Genomic DNA, 23,456 nt, shown 5'->3' with positions numbered 1-23,456 from the left:
GTGCTAGACTGCATATTATTCTAATGTTGCCTTCATTTTTTCACAATTCTCTTTACAAAGCATCAGAAAAGCTGATTCTTCTTAACAGTTGGACTCCAGATATTTTAGTACCTAATCAACTTTCAGTTCCTCTCACATTTATAACAATATATTTTGCTTTCATTATGGCAGTCATTACTAGAATTACTTCCCCTTCTTGAAAATTCTGAGGAGAAAATGCATTTTGCTCATATTTTTAGTCCCCACTTCACTCCGATATGATTTAAACTTCGATGAAAGACCGCCGTGATTTGAGCATCATAAAAAGCATGTTTGTGTTTTGGTTTATTATTTCAAAGAGCTCTTGATTTCTACCATGGCTGTCTCCCACATCACATAAATACTTAACAAGATCAAAACAAGCCTCCTAGAATGTCTCTCAAACAAACAAGAGAACATCGCTTAATGTTTAATTAATCGGCAGCGACAAAAGAAAATAACGATCACAAAACCGACCGACTTCCATGAAAGAGAATAGACAAGATGGTATTCCCAGTGGCTAATCCCTGCCTGCCCTCCACGACCACTCACTATCTCAGCCCACTGCCAGCGATTTCCTTCACTTTGCTGTCAAAACCGTCAGATAAGTATTGTGAGCATTTCAATTCAGTTCACAATGCCAGGAAAAAAAGCCAAGCTTTTCCTTCTAACCACTGGAGGATAAAGATTTCAAACCTCTGTTGTATAATGGACTAAAGTGTTTCTAAATATTATTTCATAGCCGGTGCAGACTTCTCGCTTGCAGGGGATTGATCTCATGATGGAAGGAATACAAATGTGCATGCACAGACACAAACACAAACACAAACACACACACACACACACACACACACACACACACACACACACACACACACACACACACACAAGCTCAAAGAAACACATACATGCACAAATATGCACATCCATATGCACATACATGCCCATACATATACATATATAGGCGCAGATATACAAGCATGCACACAGACACTCACACGAACAGTCACATAAACATACAAAAATATGCAAGCACACACACATGTAAACACAGTTTGCTGTAAGGGAGTGTGTAATAAAACCCTCCATATGGCAGTGACCAGTGATGTGCTTTACAGCAGTCATCCTGTTAGAGTGACTGACAGCTGTACTCCCTTCTCTTAAAGGGTTACGTTCCCCTGTGATTTGAGTTATGTGTGTATTGCCCCCCCCCCCAATAACATGTCCACAGTGGTGCTCCTCGGCTGACGCAACTCCAAAAGGTCGTAACCTTTGAAAAGTATCTGCGCAAATGAAGGACCAGATCCTGCCGTTGTGTGAGCTGCATTTCAAACAAGCGGTCATACGCCACTCATTCGCATGCACGGGCTGAGAAACTGTGTGAGTGCATTAACGGACGGAGTAATGAGAATTATCCGCAGGTCGTTTTCATGATATTCGCGGCTGATAAAAATGTGAAACCTATTACTTAAAGAGAATTTTGAACGTGCCTCAACGTGGGGACATTGGCTGCACCAGAAATATGCATGGAGGGATTTAAGCAAGGCTGATGTTGGGATATATTTTCAACAGGGCATTGCTTTTCTCTTTCTTATTACTAGAAAGCACTCCACAATAACATATGCAATTCTGGCAATATTATGGTCCAACATTGTCAGAAGAGATACCTTAGGAATTCTTTCTTTACATTACAGCTATATTTCTTCTTCACAATAAGATATGTTAAAAAACAGTTTTCATATGGATTGGTTTACATGACTCTAGTTACAAGCCCTGATTTGCACATTGACAGTAGTCAATGTTGATTTGTTGATTATTGTAGCACTATTGTTGTGTACATTTTAAATATGACACTGAGTAACACGTTGGCACTAGTTCATATGCGGTCTGATATTCATAATATTCTTGTTCATAAAGATTTTACAAAACTATAGATACATCACAAGTACCACAAGTTCAAGATAAAAGTGGAACATGGCAATAAAGCAAAACAAATACCCACACACTGATATTCATACCCAGAAATAAGTGATTTTATAAGTGAAACAGACTCACTCAAATAAAATCACAGATTCTGGGAGCTATACATCAATGATCAAGAGTTTTCTTCCTTCTGTATGGTTTGTGTGGATGTACTGTACATGCATGTATGTACTGTCCGTAATTCACCCTGGATAAGGACCTCTGCGTGTGGTCAAACAGGGAGGGAAGAGCAGCTGAGGTTGCCTTACCCACTTGGGACATCTCCGGGACAGTGGCGTGGTAGGGTCCGTTGGTGAACTCGGGCGCGTTGTCGTTGATGTCCTGGACCTTGATGGTGAACTCCGAGGGGGGCTCCAGGGGCTCGTTGGTGTCCCGATTGATGACCTGCGCTGTGAGGGTGTATTCGGCCTTCTCCTCGCGGTCCAGCCTCTTCATGGCGTGAATGTCCCCCGTCCTCTCGTTGATGGCAAAGATCGTCCCCGCGCCCTCGCCCGCCAGCACGTACTTGACGTTTTTGTTGCCCACGTCCAAATCTGTGTGGAGCTAAAAAAAAAACAAAAAAACACACACACACACAAAACACACAGAGGGAAAAAGTCAACAGGCTGTCATCTGACTGTGACCGGATGCTGTCAGGACAAGGTGGCTGACCACGCTGGGCACAACCTAATGGCACCGCAGTGAAAAAGGGGCCTCAGTACACAACGCGGAGCGGAGGGTTCAATTTGGTGCAAGTCACACAAATAAAAGCCAGGCTTTTACTGCGACGACTAAATTGCTGGAGCTCGGAGACAAAAGCAAAGGACGGCGAGAAAGAGCAGAGGCCCCAGACAGCGCTTTGATTTCATGTCTCGCTCCTCTGTTATTTCGGCCTTAATCCATCGGAGGGCGGGAACCGAGGTGAATCTCCGCTCTGTGACTGTGTACTCTTGCCATTGATGGCTCAGCCGCAGTTATTCAGACATGGCTCTTGCTCTTTAAAGAGGTCACAATACTGGTGTGGGCTCTGGACTTGAGACAAGCCAATTTGATGGTGTCAAAAAGACCCACAGCCGGGGCCAACAGACGCACAGACAACAAAGCTTGCAAAATGGATGACTGCCATGCTAAAGTGGGTCAAGTCTACCAAATTCCCGAATCATGGGTCCCCAATGCATCGGCGTGCTACCGTCTTTTGACCGGCTTTCCAAGGAGGGACAGCAAAAATGGGGGGAAGGGTGGGGTTGGGTTTTAAGCGGCTCGTGCCAAATCGCAGCACGGATGCATCTCCCAAGAGAAAGGCCGACAGAAATAACAACGTCAAAACAACCCCCCTAAAAAAAAATAAATCGAGAAAAACGTCGAGATGATGTCTTTCAACTGACACAACTTGTTATTTCGGCACGTCTCCCCGCCAGAAGTCATTACCCCACTGACAAGCACGACGAATGTGCCGAGAGAAGTGAAAGGGACTGCCGTTGACTGTCACCTGTCATTGCCTCTCACACTGTCATACTTTTACATCAGTTACCCTCTGCCGAAGGTTTTCGGAAGGAGCTCTTGTCAAGCCAGAGTAGCGCATTGGGAAAAAAAAAAAAAGAAAAAAAAATCAGGACACTGGGAAGCGGCCTTATTTATCCATGTTATCCATCTATTTTGTAAACAGAGAAACTGGCAGCAAACCACTCTGAAAGGGCACCTCGGGCCACTCAAAGAGTTATCACTGACTCAGTTACCAGTTGTCAGCAGTGTGTCATTGGAGTTGTCATGCATGTTGCATTTCTCTAATTGGAGCTTGTGTGGACCCCCAGGGAAGGTGTTTAGTCGGCCATTCCAAGCACAGACAACCTCAAGTCAATGGCCCTTAGAAGTCACATACATAAATGCTGTGTTTTAAGTTCTCATAAAACAGATTTAAGTACTTTAAAATTAGCCACTCCATCCCTCAGGAAAGGGTCAAGGGAAGTAGGGAGAAATGACTTATTTAATATTTATTTTTATTGCCCTCAAAAGAGTCAATTCTTTTCAGCACTTTTGTGCTCTGCATTGCAATCAAAGAAACTCGTGGAATCTTGCTTTGGGAATCCAAGGCAAGGTGGGTATAAGCCTCTATCAGCAAGCTCAGACTCTTGGAAACATTAGGGCTGCTGCCCGCCATAGATGCTGAGGTTTATGCATATGCTGTCTCCAAGGTGCTGTTCCCAGACACTGACAAAGCACAGTCTCGTTAAATTGTCGCACCTTGCACTTTTGTTTTCCTAATTGTGCCATCATTTCACATGAAAGATGTACCTCATTAATATCACTATTTCACAACATCTACATTCCGTGAAACCCCTTAAATGAGCCCAAATTGATGATGTCGGTTTCAGCATACGGGTGTGTGTGTGTGTACACGAGCATGTGAGTGTGAGTGTTTCTCATCACTGTGACGTAATGCCAGACTGATTCTTACATTTCTTGTATTTTTTTTTTTGTGTATCACTTGAACATTTCATTTACAACCTGGCAGAAATGATCCATCATTTTTTTTAAAGCAGACAGTCACAGAATAGCCATCACAATGGACATAATTAGTTGAAAAATTAATTGCCTTTATCATTTATACAGCGTAGTAGTTGCATATTGCTTGTTGCTAAAAAAAAAACACAGGCATATACATCACTGTAAGAAGTAGTGGTGTCAGGCAAAGAATAGGAAGAACAGGGGGAGGACTGGGGTGGTTAGGACCTTCCTGGTTACCTGCTGTCCCTGCGGTTGCTAGGGTGACAAACCCCACAGGTTATCCGGGGTTATGAGGAAGGAATGTGCATGGATGTTTTATGTTCTCCCAATACTATGGTAGAAAATACTGAATAATGGCCTGCATTTCAGAACTTCAGAAAGGCAGCAGTGAATGTCAGAATACAAACAAGACAGAAGTGTACCATGAAAAATATGTACAAATACTCTTTTCAGCTGACTCGTGTAGTCTGGGGTATGGCAAAGCAATTGAAAGAATTTATTTCACACTATCAATGAGACAAACATTTTCCACAAGTCCTAACATAGAGAATTGATTTGTTCAGTTGAATTTATGTCAATTATAAAAACCGTGGAAAGTCTTTTAACGCTTCAGGATGCAAGGACAGAGCACTGCATGGTGTATGTTGGACTCTAAACATACATTCAGCATTTCCAGTCCTTTTATATCTAGCAAAACAACCACCAGTTTAATCTATCCAAGGTTGTCCCTCTTCTAAAAAAAAAAGTCTATTAAAACAATGATAATATAATAATCAAAACAAACGTTTGAAGACCCAAACTGGTAAGTTGAAACTGAGCACATCCATGTTTGTGCTTGAACTTTAGAATGGATCCAGAGATGGGCTTTCACTCTCCCGTACACAATTCCAGGGCCTGCACATTTCTTACACCCCAAATTTCTCTTTTCACCACAGCATGACTCCCTTTTTTTCCAGCCAATGGTATCACATTTCAAAGTTGCCTGATAATAGTTGCGAAATTCTCAGGCCGTATTGCCCAAGATTAGTGTTCGCCTTGTGAAAGGAAAGGAAAGGAAAAGTGGGGGCTCTTAACATCCCTGTGCACCTTCATCGCACGGCAGACCTTCCTCTGTGGAACAATATGTCAGTCTCTGCTCAAGACTAGCTGTCTCGACAGCCACAGGAACAATCAGTGTTTTCTTAATGAGAGCCGATCACTCTCTCAGCCGGAAGGCGAGCACTGTGGATCCGAACTAAGCCCTGTGCGGCAGAAGAATGTTTTTGCTCTTTGTCAGGGCAAAGTGTCAGAGAGAGAGAGAGAGAGAGAGAGGGAGAGAGAGAGAGAAAGAGAGAGAGAGAACAATGTCCTTTGCCTCAGCCAAAAGAGCGCCTGTCCACTTTCGCACTTTGGTGTCCCTTGACTCCCTTGAGAAGGATTTGTCCATGTGAGATGTCCATGCAAAGCAGTAAAGAAATATTAAAGGGGAAAAAAAGCAGTTTCAGTTTGTCGTTGTTTTTAAACCCATATCTAAGACCACGTGACCACCTACTGCAGACTCCAGCGTGTCCTTCCGGCATCTGTGTCAGGGCAGGAGAAGAGACAGAGAGGGCAGGCTGAGGGAGGGAGAGATGAAGGCTACTGTATGCCAGGCACTGATGAGAAAGATGAGTGCGAGATTAAACGGGAAATTAAACAAAGGAGGATGCCCGGGGAGGTGTCCTTCAGAGCGCCAGCCCTTGGGAGGTGGGGATTAAAACCAATTGCCAGTTCACTCACCGACAGTGTCGCAGAGTAACATAAATGTAACGATAACGGAAGCATTAAGGCAGACACTCAACACGCCTTTCACAGCCTCGTGTCCTTCAGATCGCCGTGACACAAAAAAGATAATACGCCCATATTAGACATTATAAGCACACATTATAAGACATGCCATCTGTCCATGCATTTGCACTTTGTAGACGTGAGGGGCAAACTGAGCATAGTGTCTTTTTTTATGAAATCCGAACCTACATGTTATTTTTTTAGGAACTTTTAAACATTTCACTCTGTTGGTGTTGTCAACCGACAGAGGTGGTCACTGGGCCGGACGAGCTGCGTCTCTGCACTGTGTTGATGTAACTGCTTAACTTGCAAACATTGCTGGTAATTTAATCAAACACAAAAACAACCCGTCTTGAAAGTGCTCTTTTTTGTCAACTGTGGCTTGCAACAAATCCATTTCCAGATAAGTATTTCACTAGGTAATATAACGCCTCGTAATAGCTAATACAACACCTTGTGTTATTCTACATTATGCAATAATAGTTTGAACGCGCAGGGCAGATGGCGCTTTGCATGACACGCGATATTCTCTGCTATTCTTGGAAGCAGAATGTTCCTTCCAGATCATCCACTGAGAACACAATTTCACCGGCCGATGTATGGTTTAGGTTTCATGTCCCTGCATTTTATCTCTTCATTATAAATGCATCAGCAATCTGCAGAAAGGAGGAAAAAAAAAAGGAGGGAAGACTTTCACCGATGAGTCCCTGCTATTGAGTCAAACATTCTCCGTCTGTGCTAGGATCCTCGGGATCACAGCGGATCTGGCTGCCTTTAGCAAACGCATGATGACGGCATCAGACTTGACAAGGCATGTGAGACACAGACCTGCCTGGCCCGAATTTACTAGCCTTCCTCTTTAAAGTCACAGATGTGCATGTGTGTGTGCATATGCGTCCATCTGTTTTTTTTTTTTTTTAGAAAAAAAAGCCCATAGAGACTCAAATATACCAAATCGTGACACACTTATGTCACAATCTCTTACATATTTCTAATCCCAGTTAATAGGCTCTCCATATGATCAATTCCTCTCTTCCAAAGCACCAAAGAGAGGGCTGTAAGTTAAAGCTAAAAAATCCTCTTTTACGAGAACTGCTGAGATAAACACAAGGAAAATAATATGCTTTGTCCAAATCTGAAAAGGAGAGGGATACATTTTAACCTCACCGGTATAATGATTACCCTACCCTATCAAATTCTTTATGTAATGTATATTTAACATGCAGTGGGGGTCACAGAACTACCATAATTAAAGAACAGAATACTATTCACACAGCAGACCTAATCAAATCCAAATGAGATTGTTTTTCATGGAGCGCAGATGGAACCTGTATTACCTCTAATTTGATGCTGGATTCTGTTATGATGGAGCGTTATCTTAGACCAGATGGCACGGCCTCGATTTATGATTCATATTTTGGTTTTCTTTTTTTTTTGAACAACTGAACGACTGAACAGCAAAGGAAAATGAGATTCCTTCTCTCCTGTAAGATGGCAGCAGAATAGAGTGACAAAAGTCAGAAGAACAAACTGCACATTGAAGTACTACTGGTTTAGATGTGGAGCATTCGTGTAATGGAACCTGATAACATAAAACTAGACGTCTGTCTTCAAATCCCAGCTAGTATCCTGCATGAGGCACATAGCCTGCATTGCTCCTGTAAAAAAAGTAATAAATAAATGGATAACATGTGCAATGTAAGCTGTGTATATTGTAGGCTGCTACACTCTTATGTTGAGGTGGTCAAGGTGTTTGCTGTGCAGCTCAACAGCAGATGCAGTCCCCTTTATCAGTACACAGGGAACTGTTCCTACCATATAACGTCAACTTTCCTATTACAGCAAAATTTTATATTTATGAGTCAATCTGAGGCCAGTCCACATGCAATTGTATAAGCATTATATACACACACATAATACCTTCAGTCACACCTGCGCTACCATTGTAAGGGGTAGAGCAGGTGTGACTGAAGGTATTATGAGAAACGTGATCACAATTTAAAATGACTTGGCATCAGTTATACAAACGCAGACATTTTGCTAATATGGAAATTGGCTGTTAGTGCAGACTTGGGCATTTCACACTTCAGAATGTTCACACTTCACAATGGCTGATATCAGAGCAATTTACTGCAAACTTATTTTGAATACATGTGGTATATCACTGTTAGCTGTCATGCTAACCACAAGCAAATGCCACTCAATGAACAAAGCACTCCACCGAGGAGAACTTCATAGCAAATCCATCCACCATCTACAAATGTGCACTGCCTTGGCATAACAGCACATATCTCTGAATGTAGACAATCTTACAGTCTTCCACTGTGTTGGGATTTAATCCAAGGGTATTAGAGAGTGATCCGTCTACAGGCACGACAAACAGCACAAGCAAAGGACGGCTGCATCCGGTCATGTGCATGTTTAACGTCTGCATTTATTTCGCTCCCCTGAAGATTCTCCATTTTTTTTTTTCCCCGTGTCATTAGGCATGCAAATAAATGCTCCATCTTGCGTCCGCTCCGACAGCCGGCGAAAGCCAGGCAACGCCGGGGTTAGAAATAATTAAGCCGTGTTTTTGTGCCGCTGCTGGCAGCTCCGCTCTCGTGCTGCACTCAGCGCCAGGAGGAAAGTCAAAGGTCCGTAATGTAGCCGTGCCTCCGACGCCGGCGTCTCCTCCGATGCGGAATCACAGAGAGTGCCGTTTTTAAGCTGTCAAACTCCCACGGCCGCGGGCGGCGCCTGAATCGGAGGTGTACATTATACAAGTCACTCTCATACAAAGCAAAAAAGAGAACATTAAAAAAAGCACAACAAAGGACTCAATTATTATAATGGAATGCTTTTTTATGTCTTCATTGGTCCCTGCTAGAACTGCTGTTATGCTGAACCCCTTGTCTACCCGCTGATAGAAATCGCAGAGACTCTTGAGTCTTTAGTCTTTCGACTTTTTGCCATTTGTTATGGCATTGTCACCCGCGTAGCCCTGCCTGATCGATCATAGTGTTTGTGAATGTAATTGATGTAGCCACAAACCTGTAAATCACCCTGGATCAACTAAAGTAAGTAAAATCCATTTGACTGTGATCTCACCCACAACAACACAGAAATCTGGCACATAGAGTTCCATTATATGAGGAAGAGACACAGTTTTCATAAAGACCACATTATATGCACTGTAGATGTCCTTACTGGGGGACTTTTTTAAAGTAGTGAGTGGTACATGAACAAGGTTGCAATACTAAATGAAAAATACCAGAAAACAGTGAACTATAGTGATCTGATGAAGCAGTGTCTATTGCCACTGAGCTATATTCTATTTAATATACCCCATCTGCACCTTGACCGTAACTTTGAGTACCACAATTTAGTTGATGTTTCCTTTTTTCATTTGACACACAACAGAATGTGCTCAGCACTTGCTGAAATTAATTAATTTTGTTATGTAATAAATTAAAAAAAGGAGACGGTGCTTGCTTAAATGCCCTCAAATGTAACAACAAAGCACATTGTGGTTACAGAATCCGGGCCTTGAGAATTGCACACACTGAGAATTATACTGTGATTCTGGTCTCCTTGAGGGCTCTGTTTGCTTCCTGGCTATGGATGTACGCTATTTACTCTGCGTTCATTTAGTTACTTTAGAAATGAGTCACGGCTAGGAAAAGGCAAATCGTCGACCAAAACATACTGCATGTTCCATGCACTTGGAGTAAAATATCTACAAAAACCAAAAAAACACAATCACAAACTAACGTGCATGCAAGCCTGAAATGCACATGACCTTGTGACTTGTGGTGATTTGTGTTCTTTATATTTAGGACAACGATTCGCTGTTTGGAAATGAAACACAAAATGCCTCCTCAAATGTATTATGTATGCTGAGGGAACACTCGGGAAGAGAGTCACAGGAGCAGAGTAATCTGTATAGTCCTTTTCCCTATCAGATCTGAATAAAATCTCAGTCTGTTAAAAAGAAAACAGGTTAGGCCTTGGGGGTATTGTAAATGTGAAGACAAGCTGAGGAATTAGGATTCCTTTTTTCTCAGCAAACTAGCAAGAGAATACCAGCCATGCATCTTCATAAGAGGGGAGAAAGTCGACTCTGACTTTTCTGTGGCTGGCGTTTCGGTCACCTTTTTTTTTTTTCGTGAAATTGCCCGTCGCTAAGGCAAAGAGAGATTTCACGGCACGCTGCAACCGCATCAGCTGGGGAGTCAACAGATTTCCCCGGCCCGTGATTTTCCAAACGAGGGTTTTCATGGCAGGACCAGCGAGAAGGCTCCGGGTGCAGAGAGCTGTCTCTTTTTATGGTGCCCTGTCACAGATGACGTGACAGCCCTCGCAACGCTGGGCCCGATAATGGTGCATGACTGCGTTTACGACACGGGGTTTACCTGTCATCATCTCATATCCCTTTAATGATGCAAATATATGGCAGAATGTACCGGCCTATGAAACAAAGGGCCGGTTTTATACCTGCGATATAAACCCCGTAGGTAACCAAGCCGCTGTAAAGCGGTGTAACGAGGGCTTGATTCTCAGCGGTGCTTAACGCGAAAGCTGCATCAGGGGGCTTGTTACGGTAGCGTGCAAAGACATCCTTCAATGTCACTGTAAATTATGCCCACATATTTTCTTCCATCTTGGAGCAAAACAAAGTCACAGGCTCAGACGTATGTCAGTCTCCTCCCTTGCCTGTTTGGCCATCATTGGATCCCAGCCCCCCCCCCCCCCCCCCCCCCCAAACCACACACACACACAGAAGATGGAGGAGGATGCCATCATGTGCCTGTGTCAGTCCTGCCACCTCTGACACAGGGATGGATGCTCACTGTCACACCTGCCTTCTCTCGCTCTTGCGGGATATGGCCAGGGTCACAGGGACTGCCCCCAAAACCATCACCAATCCCAACCCTGGGCTAATGTCTACTGTGCACTAGGATAAAGGGCAGAACAGGACAACTGATGAAAACCTCTGTGAAGGGGGGTTGGGGGGGGGGGGTGAATAATCAATTTATTATATATACAAATAATTACAAAAAAATATTTTGACATCACAGGCCTCAGTAATACAATCCAAAACACAATGACACATAGCGACTTATAAGACACTATTTATTGTCCTTTTTTGGTAACAAATATTTTTTATTTATTTATTTTAATATATTACATTTACAACAGAATGCAGAGGACAAACCATTTCATACCACTATACTGGTGTACTGAATCCCATCAGAGCCATAAACCCCCAAATCCACAATCTCTTTCCCTGTCTAGTAATTTCTGGGGCTGAAACAGAGTAGTACAAACTCAAACCCTGGATCTTATTGTTTGTGGGATATCAAAGAAATCATCACAGCATGTTTTTCTCCATCAGACATATTGTGCAGGCTCTACGGAATGCAGTAGCTTTTTAGATTCCCTCAGAGCAGACATACTTTGATGTCATCAGTCACACTGCGCTGTTTCTGGGTTGACCTATCAGAGCACAGTGTGTGACAACAGCTTCAAAACTTCATGAAGGTAACTTCCGTGACCTTGTGTTCTTTGCCTTAATGGGTCAATAGCCACATCTTCAGTGGCCTCTCATTGGACATCGTTTGAAAAGAAAAAAAAAAAAAAATACAGAAACAAGTCCAATGGAAAAATGTTGCAGGAAACAAACTTGAAACCAGGGACAGGGGATAGTTTCTTACTCACTTCAGTGAAAAAGCCCTCTAAAACTCTTTTACAATCAATGATGAGTTGAACTGAATTATACAATTGTTGTTGTCTTTTTAATTGAACTCAAATATGACTGGAAAATGCACAATATGATTGAAATCCCCACACACCTGCACTCCCAAGCCAAGTGTTACGTATGTCCTGCGTGCTTCCCAGAAATTGTGCACATTCACAAACTCATTATACAACTGGAGCAGTTCTCAGTAGAAACCTCTGCTACAGCAAGCAGTTGTTGCAGCAACCCAAAAAATGAATAATTTCCTCCTTTTCCTATCAGTTCACCACGTTTCACCCAAATCCGTCCACAAATATTGTAGTTATCCTGCCATCAGCTAGACAGACATGCAGACAAACACACAAGGGTGATTGCATAACCTCAACTCAAACTACAGCTTACAAAGGTAATGAGAGAGGAGAGAAAATATAAAAAAATAAAGCTGGTGAAAATTCTGGACCATAGAAAATTCAGATAATCATGACAATGCTGACAAATCCTCACTGAAAAATAATTACTGTGTCTAGCTCCAAGGCCGATTTGTTTTCTTGCCATCCTGTCATATGCAAAATATATGCTGTATATATCTTATATGCACACATAAGAATGGTGTGCTGTGCGTAGTTGAGAGGATTTATACATTTAGAGAGCAGCGGGATTTACGTCCTGTACCAGCCATACGTAATAATGATCTACCATTCTGACCTTTAGCATAAGAATCCAATCTGCTGAAGTTAGTCACTTAGCCAGCAGGCCAGCGTATGCAGGCACTTAAAGTGACTCCTCTCCTGTCCCAGTGTAAATCACAGCAGTTATGGAGGCATGGACTAGCAGGGTGCTCTGAGGATGCCAGCAGCCTGTCGGTGGCTGTCTGCGAGGATGGCGGGGTGACTGAGGAAGGAGTCATCCGTCTGCTCTGACACTGATGCTGCAAAGTTGTCCTCGGGCAAGGACTCCCCTGCTCTCTCTCTCTCTCTCTTTCTCTCGCTCTCTGTCTCCGCACGTGAGCCGGGGGCTAGCTGTGGAGTAGATCGTGGAGTCCACAATTTGCTGCCAGTCACTTCAAACAATCGACCCCCCTGCCAGAGCACACTCCGCTTCTTTGAGCCAATCACGCGAACCGCGAGCACAATTTGCCTCCTTCAGCCAATCACGGGGAGTGCGGTCCGCCTCTGTCTGCCAACTCTGCAAAGCGGGTTTCGCTTCCTTCAAGCGGTCATGGAAAAAGGCTTGAATTACTGAACAGCCAGCAGATATAAAAAAAAAAAAAAACATTTGTAATATCTAAAACATCTTACTTTCCTTCCATTGCACAGGCACAAAGGAGTGTCCAGAGAGAGTTACTACAGGTGCAAATGTCAGTGTCAACATCATTAATCCAATCACTGCTAGTGGAGTGCAATTTTAAAATCCAGGTTTTTTTAACGCTGTTTAACACTAGGCATGCAGTATAACCACAAAGGAGCATAGTCCTAAAATCTGAGTAACAAACTCAAGAAAGGATTACATTTTTCAGTTCTATATTTTCAGATTTATTTCATAGCAATAAAAATTGCAATACTTGCTATGCTTTGTTATTCAGAAGACAAAGTCTATAGAGGCTAAATTGAATACGCCATGGAGATCCTCAATAAAACAGTGATATTTCAAACAGCGGTGTCTCTTTCAGTTTAGCTACATTCTCCAGCTCGCATCATTGGTAAAGTTGTGAACAAACAACAAACAAACTTTCTCATGCACTTATTTGCAAACGCCTTTGTGTTCTAATTGTGTATCCTATTCATAATGCGCATTATCAATAATACAGATATTATTGCTGCCAGAAAATTATGATAAGCAGACTGCTGGTGTTTGTGTTCAGTGCAAGGGCTTGGAAAAAAAAATGCAAACAGACAAACAAAATCAAAAACAAAACAAACACGACCCCCAAGACAGTTAGCAACAAACAGAATATTTAGAAGAATGGAGAGGGATAAAAATATCTTGCCTGGAGTGTTCCGAGTTTTGCCAATTTACTACATGCTCTCATACAAATCAAAGCTTGCCACCAATTTGTGCTCGCACAGATTTCTTGAGGGGCTTTGTTCATTTGCTCTTCTGCGGCTGAAAGTTAGCCGCGTCGAAATTAAGTTGATGACAACGTTTCGGAGTCTGCGTTTATGGGGGAGTGTTGGATGTCGGTTTTGTAAACAGCACTTTCGCTAGTCGATACTCACATATTACAGCCTATTTACAAATATCAAACCCTGCACCAAAATGCCACTCTGCGACAAATTGCCGGTAGTTCCTGCCGCTCCCAGAATCCAATTGGCTTCCATTTTCAAATTTTTTGAGAGAAAAGAAGACGGGGGGAAAGCCTCTCTCGACTATTACATCTATCCTACTTTATTACCAGTCTTTTGGGAGCAGAGGGGGACAGCTTTACAGCGGGCTATCCGTTTACATTTTCCCTACAAGCTTATTGGAATTATAATTGTGTTCTATGGTGCCTTCCTTTGGAGCATGGGCCCGTATAAAGGTTCCGCTATCCCGGAGAGATGAAGAAAAATGAAGCCCTCCTGGAGGGATTCGATTACTTGCGCGAAAATGCTGTCACACTGTTTTTTTGTTTGCAAGCGTGTGTGTGTGTGTGTGTGTGTGTGCGTGTGTGTGTGTGTGCGTGTGTTTGCGCGCGCGCGTGTATGTGTGTGTGTGTTTTTTTTTTTTTTTTTTTGCGAGCTAGCCACACTCCGATGCCGGGGTATATTAAAGCGAGAATAGGACCGGTGCATGCACAGAAGAGATATTTTCCAATTACGGGCAGGCACTGACACAGGGAATGGTACTGTATCCGTGATTGTGGATTATGAATGAGATAATTACAAGGGGCCAGACATTCGTGTGGCCACAGTGAAAGAATTTTATGAAGTATATTAATTGCTTATTGACTTCTCCTGCATCTTAAAGAGGGGACCCACAGTATTTTCAAGGGCAAAGGAGGTGTAAAACTAGTTTTCCCGGGGCTCCTTGCAGTGGATTGCGCCACCCGTAGTTGACCACAGTCCTCTTTTCAACATGGAAGAATAAACTTGTATTCATTTATGTTATGGTATGAACTGGGTTATCTGGTGCTGAAGTTTTTCCTTAATTGTTTATTTAACAGACGGAACTGTCATGTGCTTACTGATACTCTCAGTACGTTCACATTATAATTTATTTAAATTTATATGTTTCAGTGTGTTGTGGCATAATGTAGTATGCTATTGAACACAGCACAAGCTGCTAATGTTTTATGCTACAACTGTTTGTGTGTGTGTGTGTGTACAACATGCACGTTTTTAAACACATATATTGCAGTCAACACCTGTATATGTTTCAAGGTGTTGGAACGCTGATGAATTAATGCATCTGCACCTCCATCCGGTCTTTCTGATCAACTTTTATGGTCCCACTTCTGGTATAATTACACTAATATTTCCACTTGTAACAATTATAAACTAATTATATTAAGGTTTAATTCAATGTAGCCCTGACACCTAAAACCTGCTTTAGTTTTGTTCTAATAAGTGCAATTACCCTTTAAAATGCAACTAAATTGAAAATAAAAAATTAAAATATATATATACAACAAATTATTAGATAACATCATACTGTACAATTTAACTTTGTAAACGATGAAATCCCAAGCATTTTGACTTGGGTTAACAACTTATTATGCATATAATTATGTATATTTGTCTAATGAGAAGGCCCATTCATTTTTTCCACTATCATCCTCAAATTCATTTGTTAATGCACTATATTGTCAACTTCGTTAAAAATTTCCAAATTGACTTATTGACAGAGCGTGACTGTTAGCATTTGTTTGTTAGATCATTCCATTACAATTCTGTTTTCATAAATATTCTATATTTTCAGGTTCACCTACAAGCATCCATTAAGATGCTTAAAGTAAGACTCTGATTGGAGGGAAAGCAGTCAGCTAACAGGAGCTGGGAAGCTGAGCGGCACAACTGTTAAGGCACTGTCCTTGTGACCTGAAAGTCTTGACTTCAAAGTGGGAGGATACTTCTGATATCCCATTACTATATGTAATTTGCATATAATGTTTATTTGTACATTATGCATCCTTATTTGCATGCTGATCCTGTATATGTTACACAGTCTGAAAATGTATTTAAGCCTGCCACATCAAACTCGATTGACTGAGTGAATGATTGATTGATGTACCCTTCTGCACTTAACATGAGCTGCATCAGCAAATATCCATCCAGACTGTATTTGAGAAATATGCTAAAATGTTCAGTGAGAGTTTGCAGAGCTCTGGGCCATTGCCTCTTATCCGAACCTCACAGCACTCTGTGACTTCTCAGAGGTGAATATTTATCACAATATTTCAATGACTATTAGAACACTGGTGGCTCTCGCTTTCCACATGCATAATACCTGTCTCAGCAAGACACTAAACTGTGGATAGCCAGTTCATCCATTTTACAACATGCAAGCCTATTTGAAAAGTCCTTACAGTCTAACTTTGCACCCATTAATCGATGAAGAGAAAGTTATCCCAGCGTGCATCTCATGCGACCCCCCCCCCAATTGTTCCATCGAAATTTAATTACTTGCATCGCAATTTGCATTTGTTTACCAGAGAGCTGCCTGATACACATCAATGGCCTCTCTCAGTATGCAGATATGTCTGGAAGGCAGAGGGCAGCGGTGTCCACCGAGCAGCTACGAGGCAGTGTGGGAGATCCACAAGCAGCGGTGGGATCATGCGGCGCGTGGGTTTAATTTAAGTTAAAAGGATGTAAACCCAAACTTAACCCTCTTGTCCGATTCATTTTAAGACCCCCGGAGGGTGAAGAACGACCTCCGCGTGGTCATTTGTTGCAATTACGTTGCATCTACATTGCCGCCACGCTCGCTGAGGGAGGCACTCCCGGGGGATCATGGGAACATGATGGTTGCTTCATTGCTCTAAAGCGCATGCTTCTATCTCTCTGCCAGTTGCGAGGTGGGGGGTGGAAAAAAAAAAAAAAACGCTTCGGTTTCTGGTGTTCTGAACTGTAAAACGCTGGTCATTTCGCCAGCATTATTTATGAACCACTTGAAAGCCACCGCGTGTTCGCGGTTGTTCTGAAAGCAAGTGAGTGCCGCTGAAAAATGCCTCGTTGTGCATATTGTCAACACGGACTTCCCCCCGGGGAAAGGCGCTAAACCATGTCCAACACCGGCACCTGGTCACACCTTCATCTAGAGTCCAGATGGCTTATTTGGAATTTTCCATGGTGCATGCTTCAAGTTATACATATGTTTTGTTGTTGTTGCTGTAGCTGCTTTTGCTGTTGTTCTTTTTTTATTTCCTGAAACTAATCCGATGCTTCTCCAAGAGGATGATGGGAAAGTGAAATGGCGGCTCGGCAGATGCACGTGCGCAGTTATTCTCACGCCACCGCTGGTCATCTCCGAAACAACGATGCAATTAAAATCAAACGGAGCGACAGGGGCATTGAGTGGTCTGAGCTGGCCAGCAGCGGCAATATAATCAAAATCAGAGGGTATGAACAAGCATTGCCCTCAGTTACAGCAGCTCCCTCATTACACTGGCTCAGATTAATAACCGCAGAACCAGTGTAAACTAAAGAGCTATAATCCACCAACGGGTGTCAGTAGTCGTTAACGAGGGAAATGTCTTTATTAAGTTGGGTTATAGATAATGTTGCAATTTTGCATGGTTCCGGTAAGGGTTCGTGTGAGACGTTTAATTATATGTAATTATTCACTTGGAAGGAAAGATAGTGAGGGGGAATTAGCATCCGATGGACGTGAAAACGAGAGAGCGTTCTCAACCTCTCAGCGGTGTGGCATGCAGGAGCGTGCTAAGACAAAGGAAAAAAAAAAAAAAAACTAATAAAGAGGGCTCCTCTCGCTGTCCAGAAGTAATTACACAACCCGGGACATCAGTGCTGTATTTATGAAAACACTGTGCATTAACAAACGGAAAAGGTCATTTCGATAGACATGCCAGCAGGGCTGGCATTCAGCGGCCGAGGTCTGCGTGCGCCTTATGAATTCCAGATAAGCAAACGTGACATTCTTTTTTTGTTCTTCTGCAGCATTCGTACATGCTCCAGTATTGATGGCACGCTGTAATAGCAGTACTGGGGGAAAAAATAATAAATAAACAAATAAACAAACAAAAAACAAAACACTGGAGTGAATGTCAGATGAACGGTGAGGGGAACTGGGGGAACCATGGAGGAGAAGGGCGGAACCATCACCAACGGCGGAGTGGTACCTTCATTGAGTCATGGAGTCACCCATGCAACTGAGACATGGCGTCCGGAAATCAAGTTGGTCTGAACATGCCTGACTTAAGAAAAAAGCATTCTGACTGAGTGCCAAAATTAAGAATCAGAGAAGGATAATTGTAGGGTTTGATAAGATGCTCTGTACATGTTAAACAAACAGACAAAAAAACAAACAAAAAAGATTACTTCTTTGTGCTGGGTGTATGGATGCACATATTATTTTTCGCTTTAATCCTTTCCTTAAGAAACTATTTATTCAGTCATCAGAGGATGCCTGATAATACAGTGGACTCAGTGGAGTGAATTTATTTTCAAATTGCATTCTGTGTTTTATCCTATCACTAATTTCCTCTTAATCCTCACCCGCTGCATGATTGTATGTGTGTGTTTATTGGAATGGAAATATCAATATCCATCTATGAATATATATTCTCTCCCTTTTTTACCAGGTGCACTGTACAATAATAATACAGAATAAATACAAGACATAATTGCATATGGATATGAAATATATGGAAGGCTGACAGTGAATGAGATAGATTTCACAAAAAAGCTGCCTTCATAGACTGTTTCTGCTTTTATTCTCTGCTTCCTTACTGTCACTGTTTTGGCTTCCATATGAAGACAGTCATTTTATTGATAGTTACGGTTTTATTTTACTCGTATGAAACCTGTCACTCTCTTTATGACCATCCTATGATTGAAGAAGTGGACCTTGTTTTGTGTGATTGGCTCAAATGAGCAGACCATACCAAGTGACTGACACCAGAGCCAGACTGTGTTTTCTGAGAAAGATAAAGAACGAGGGGAGAGGGGACAAAGGTAAAGAAAATGAGATAGAAAGGTGAGGAGAGATGAAATGACAGGGATGGAGAGACAGTATTAGAGAGATGGAGAGGGAGAGAGATGGAGAGAAGGAGAGATGAAAATGGAGAGAGAGAGAGGGGGGCAGGGGGAGAGAGAGAGAAAGCGAGACAGAGAGAGGGAGAAATAGATTTTTTCAATGTTCATTAGATTTTTTTTCCCCCCACCACAGTACGTGACCACTCCAGCGGTACACCTAGACTGATGAACTTTAAGATATAGAGCAATACCTCGGGGATAATGTATTTTTATCAGTGGATGCTTTTCTCACTTTTTTTTTTTCTCCCCCTCCTTTCTCCTCAGCCCAAGGTCTGTGTTCCAGCGTACTGCTCTACAAGAGTTGGAAACACTCAGACACGGGCAAGATTCCTGTAACAACCGCTTTCTGATAACACATGAAAGGTTCTTAAGAGGCAAGCAGCAGGGCACAGCCAGAACCTCAGTACTCCAGGCACCGTTTCAATGCCAGCGTAATCTGGTCCTGATATTCGTCAAGCTTGCGTGATGCCTCTATATTTTGAATTACGAGGCGCTAAATATTTCATGCGTCTCCTAGGTGCTAAACAATGCACTGGCTTCGCAAAGGCTATTAGCGCACAAGAGCCTGGTGCCACATGCAGGACGCAGTAGCTGAACCAGTACCTCAGCCCCCCCCCCCTCCCATTGATACAGAAAATTTTACCTGTGGGGTAATGCCATTTTAAACCAAATAATATGCTGTGCCATCATGGTATTTGTTTGCCACATATCTTTCCATCTAATTAACCCCTCAACTGACTTATTAGGATGGACAGAGTCTGAAGCATTCAGGCTGTGAATAACGGACAAGCATGAGGCAGACAGAGAGGATGCGAGCTCTCCTGCGCATGAGCTCGTTCATAAAGGCAGCCAAATATGCCTTTCACTCAGATTTCTGCTGCGCCGAGATCATTAAACAGAACTAATCTTGTGATAAAGGTCAGAGTCACAGTCTGTTGGGTTCCAGACATACGCACGGGCTGGCTGACACTGACGGAGCTCGCTCGATTGATTCTCCATGGAAACTTTCCCTTTCGTTCCATTTACCGTTCAACACACCCCAAAGAGCTACACAATCCAAATCGAGCATCACCCCACCACCCCCTCCTGTTTGTCAGCTTGTGCTGAGATTTTTGTTGATCCTTCTGTTGGTTTTGACTGACGTCAGTATTCTAAAACACCTCCTCCCTAGTGAGGAACCTGAGGAATGCAGTGATGTTGGAGATATGGAAGACGCTGATATTTTCTTTGTAGTTATTTGTGAATACTGTATCTGAAAAAGATGATAAAAAGGCAACGTCATCAAGTTCCAAAAATAGGTCTTCCTCCCTCCAGCTTCCATTCCTTCATTGCCCAGCCCACATGTTCTTCTTGGATAACCGCACAGTCAAGCACACTTCAAGATATACAAAAAATAGCCACTCTTCGGCAGCCTGCTTCCTGCTCTGTGTGGTGCAAAGATACGTGAATCAGAAGTGACAGTGAGCAGCAGTTCTGTCTGTGGGATCGAGCCAATATGAACATGCAGTGGATGAATGGATCCCTTTGAAGCCCACAATAACTGTTCAGGAGGTCCATTAGCAGGACCAATGACGGAAAATGACTGCAATCTCACTTCAGTAGGAGCCATCCTGCCTGTTCCTGCATGTCTGGCTGTGAGCACCTCTATCATGCAAGGACACGTTGTGAGGTCCTTGTAGCTGTAGATTATTCAGTAAGGTCATAAAAAAAGCAGGGCTAAGACATCATTTCTGTTGTGCACAAGAAGAACGAAACAGCCTGATGAGCACATAAACAGCAGAGAGTGATCAGAGAGCAAGGAACATGCCTGAAATCTATGTTCATCATTGTGAAGAATCATTAACTATTATGTGCAATAAAATAGATTATACACGATCAATTGCCATTAGTACCATTACCCAAAGTGGAAAAAAAAATCTGTCATCTCAGAAATGAGCATTAGGATGATTTAACTAAATAAAGCAGCTGAAAATACACTGATTTACATTATATGACTCGGACAAGGAACTACTTAATTCCAATGATTTGTTTTGGCTGGGCCAATGGCGTCCCGCCAAAAGGTTTCCATTCAGCAACAAATGCACCACCTCCAGGAGCCTCTGTGGGCATTGGATGCAAAACTGCTGACCGTGAGCGAACCGCAGGGCCAAAAGTCCGTCATCAACCGCAGGGATAGCGGCCGCTACGATGCGTGGAATAATCACTGAGGCAAACCGTACCAAGATAAAAGCCTGACAGTCCATTTCAGTGATTGCATACCATGCACAATCATAAATCTGGCTCCCTCACTTTTTTATATCACCAAACCCTCAAAAATATGACCCCTAGCATTAATGGCTCCCGGTGTGAGTTGAGGCACGTTAAGATCAGCGTTGCCTCGGCGACACACACCTGAAGCAGGTTTCGGCTGTGTGCAGACTTTGCTTGTTCCCGCCGTTTCAACAGGACTACAGCCAAGCTGAATTTACACACAATAAACCCCCCCCCCCCGAGTGGCGATCCAAAAGAACCCACTAGAGTAGGAAAAAAAGAAACCTTTTGAAGCCGAGCTCTCCACTGCGCATTCTGCAGCATCCTTGCATATTTCCTTCACTCTGGAGGCCGTGTGCATCTTGACCCAAATGCATTTATTTATTTATTTATTTATTCATTTATTTTAATGCCCGGGTCACACTCTCAGGGACTGCGGCTGCCCCCTTCCCCGCCACCCCACTTCTTTTTCTGTGTCGCATGGAAACATTTACACAGCGTTCATTGTGCATTCCTGGAATGTTCCGGAAGAGAACAATGAATAGCGGTTGACACCGCGCAGATTCCCTGGTCCAGCTGCCTCGCTTTCCTGTCTGCAGAGCAGAGCCTCCGTCTGTGAAATCAGCTCTGCAGTGATGGGGGGGGGGGAGTAAAGGGGTGAGGTGGGGGGCAACGCGCTCGCAGTGTAAGGACCTGCGCCACCCTGGCATGGTGCCACTACTGGGGTGCTTCACCGCTGCCACTTTCTGCCACCAATGGCCAGTATCTGTCACTAACGCAGAGGGGAAAAGGAGAAGAGAAACAGAGACAGAGAGAGAGAGAGGTGATGAGGGATGGAGGGAGGGACAAGGAAGATGTGGAGAAGACAGACAGAGAGAAAGAAATATTAGGACCATAGTCTGAAGGATATGGACAGAACAGAAGAAGTGGAGAGAGGGACAAAGAGCGAGAGAGAACAAGAGGAAGAGTGTGAGGTGGGAGATGAAGAAAAGGACAGGGATGGAAGGAGTTGAGGAGAGAAGAAGAAGAGAGAGAAGAGTGAGGGACATGAAAGAGGTGGAGTGATTGAGCAAGAGGGATAAGGAGAAAGAAGGAGGACAGAAAATGAGAGAAGGACTCAGAGACATTTACAGAAGGCAAGGATTTGTGTAGATTGTACTGCATACAGCTGTAGTGAAAAATATTGGCATATAGAGATCTACGGAAGTGTGATAGTTTGGAATTAGACAGCCTGATTAAAGGTTATGACCGAGCAGTTCTATTTAAGTTTGAAGTCAACACAGCAAAATTACACAAGAAATTCAATAGGACTTTTTTTTCACAAAACTTTTAATTAATGAGGCCTTGGCAAGTCAGCTTGTTGCCTTTCAGTAAGATCCATAAATGAAAACATTAGGGTGCAACACTCTGTTCCAATAGTCTGCTTCACTGCAAAAGCATTTTAAAGTTAGCTACATAACAGAAACATCATGTACTACTGGGTAACACTTAAGGATACGTTGCAGTTATAAATTAGTAAATGATTAATAACTGTTCTTTACATTAAAACGCAAATGTGTAGAAATTACTACATGTAAGCACACATGCATACACACACAAAGATGTGTACACAAAAATGCTTGTATGGGGCACTTGCACACACACACACACACACACACACACACACACACACCTGATCAATAGGGAGAACAGTAGCAATACAAAGCCACAGGCAGTTCTGTCAAGGGTTCTATGAAAATGCTAACACGATCTCACAGCTCGATCTGGCTCAGTTGTGGCATCTGGGTTTTGATTAAAGCCACTGTAAGGAGAGAGGTGTCCCCGTTCCATTAATGATAGAAAGAGTGTCCTGACATGTACTGGATCAGAGAAAACTACGGAGAGTGTGAAGAGGAAGGAAAATCATCTCTGTTTAACATGAAACAAAGAATATAAGGGGAAAAAAAGAACAGGTAAGGAGAACATTTTCACTCTTTCCTTCCTTTTCACCATTACTACAT

General features: G+C 42.8%; 1 protein-coding gene across 2 annotated transcripts in view; it reads right to left on the bottom strand.

The window, feature by feature from the left end:
* Positions 1 to 23,456, bottom strand: part of cdh8 (cadherin 8) — a 77,661-nt gene that overhangs the window by 44,461 nt on the left and 9,744 nt on the right. For both annotated transcript variants that reach the window (XM_036543512.1, XM_036543513.1), the window contains exon 3: positions 2,250 to 2,544. In XM_036543512.1, the coding sequence (XP_036399405.1) occupies positions 2,250 to 2,544 (295 nt within the window). The remainder of the gene's footprint in view (positions 1 to 2,249; positions 2,545 to 23,456) is intronic.

Source organism: Megalops cyprinoides, chromosome 13, assembly GCF_013368585.1.
Source record: "Megalops cyprinoides isolate fMegCyp1 chromosome 13, fMegCyp1.pri, whole genome shotgun sequence".
Taxonomy (NCBI): Eukaryota; Metazoa; Chordata; class Actinopteri; order Elopiformes; family Megalopidae; genus Megalops; species Megalops cyprinoides.
Note: the sequence above shows the minus strand (reverse complement) of the source record. Positions and strands in the feature narration are given on the sequence as shown.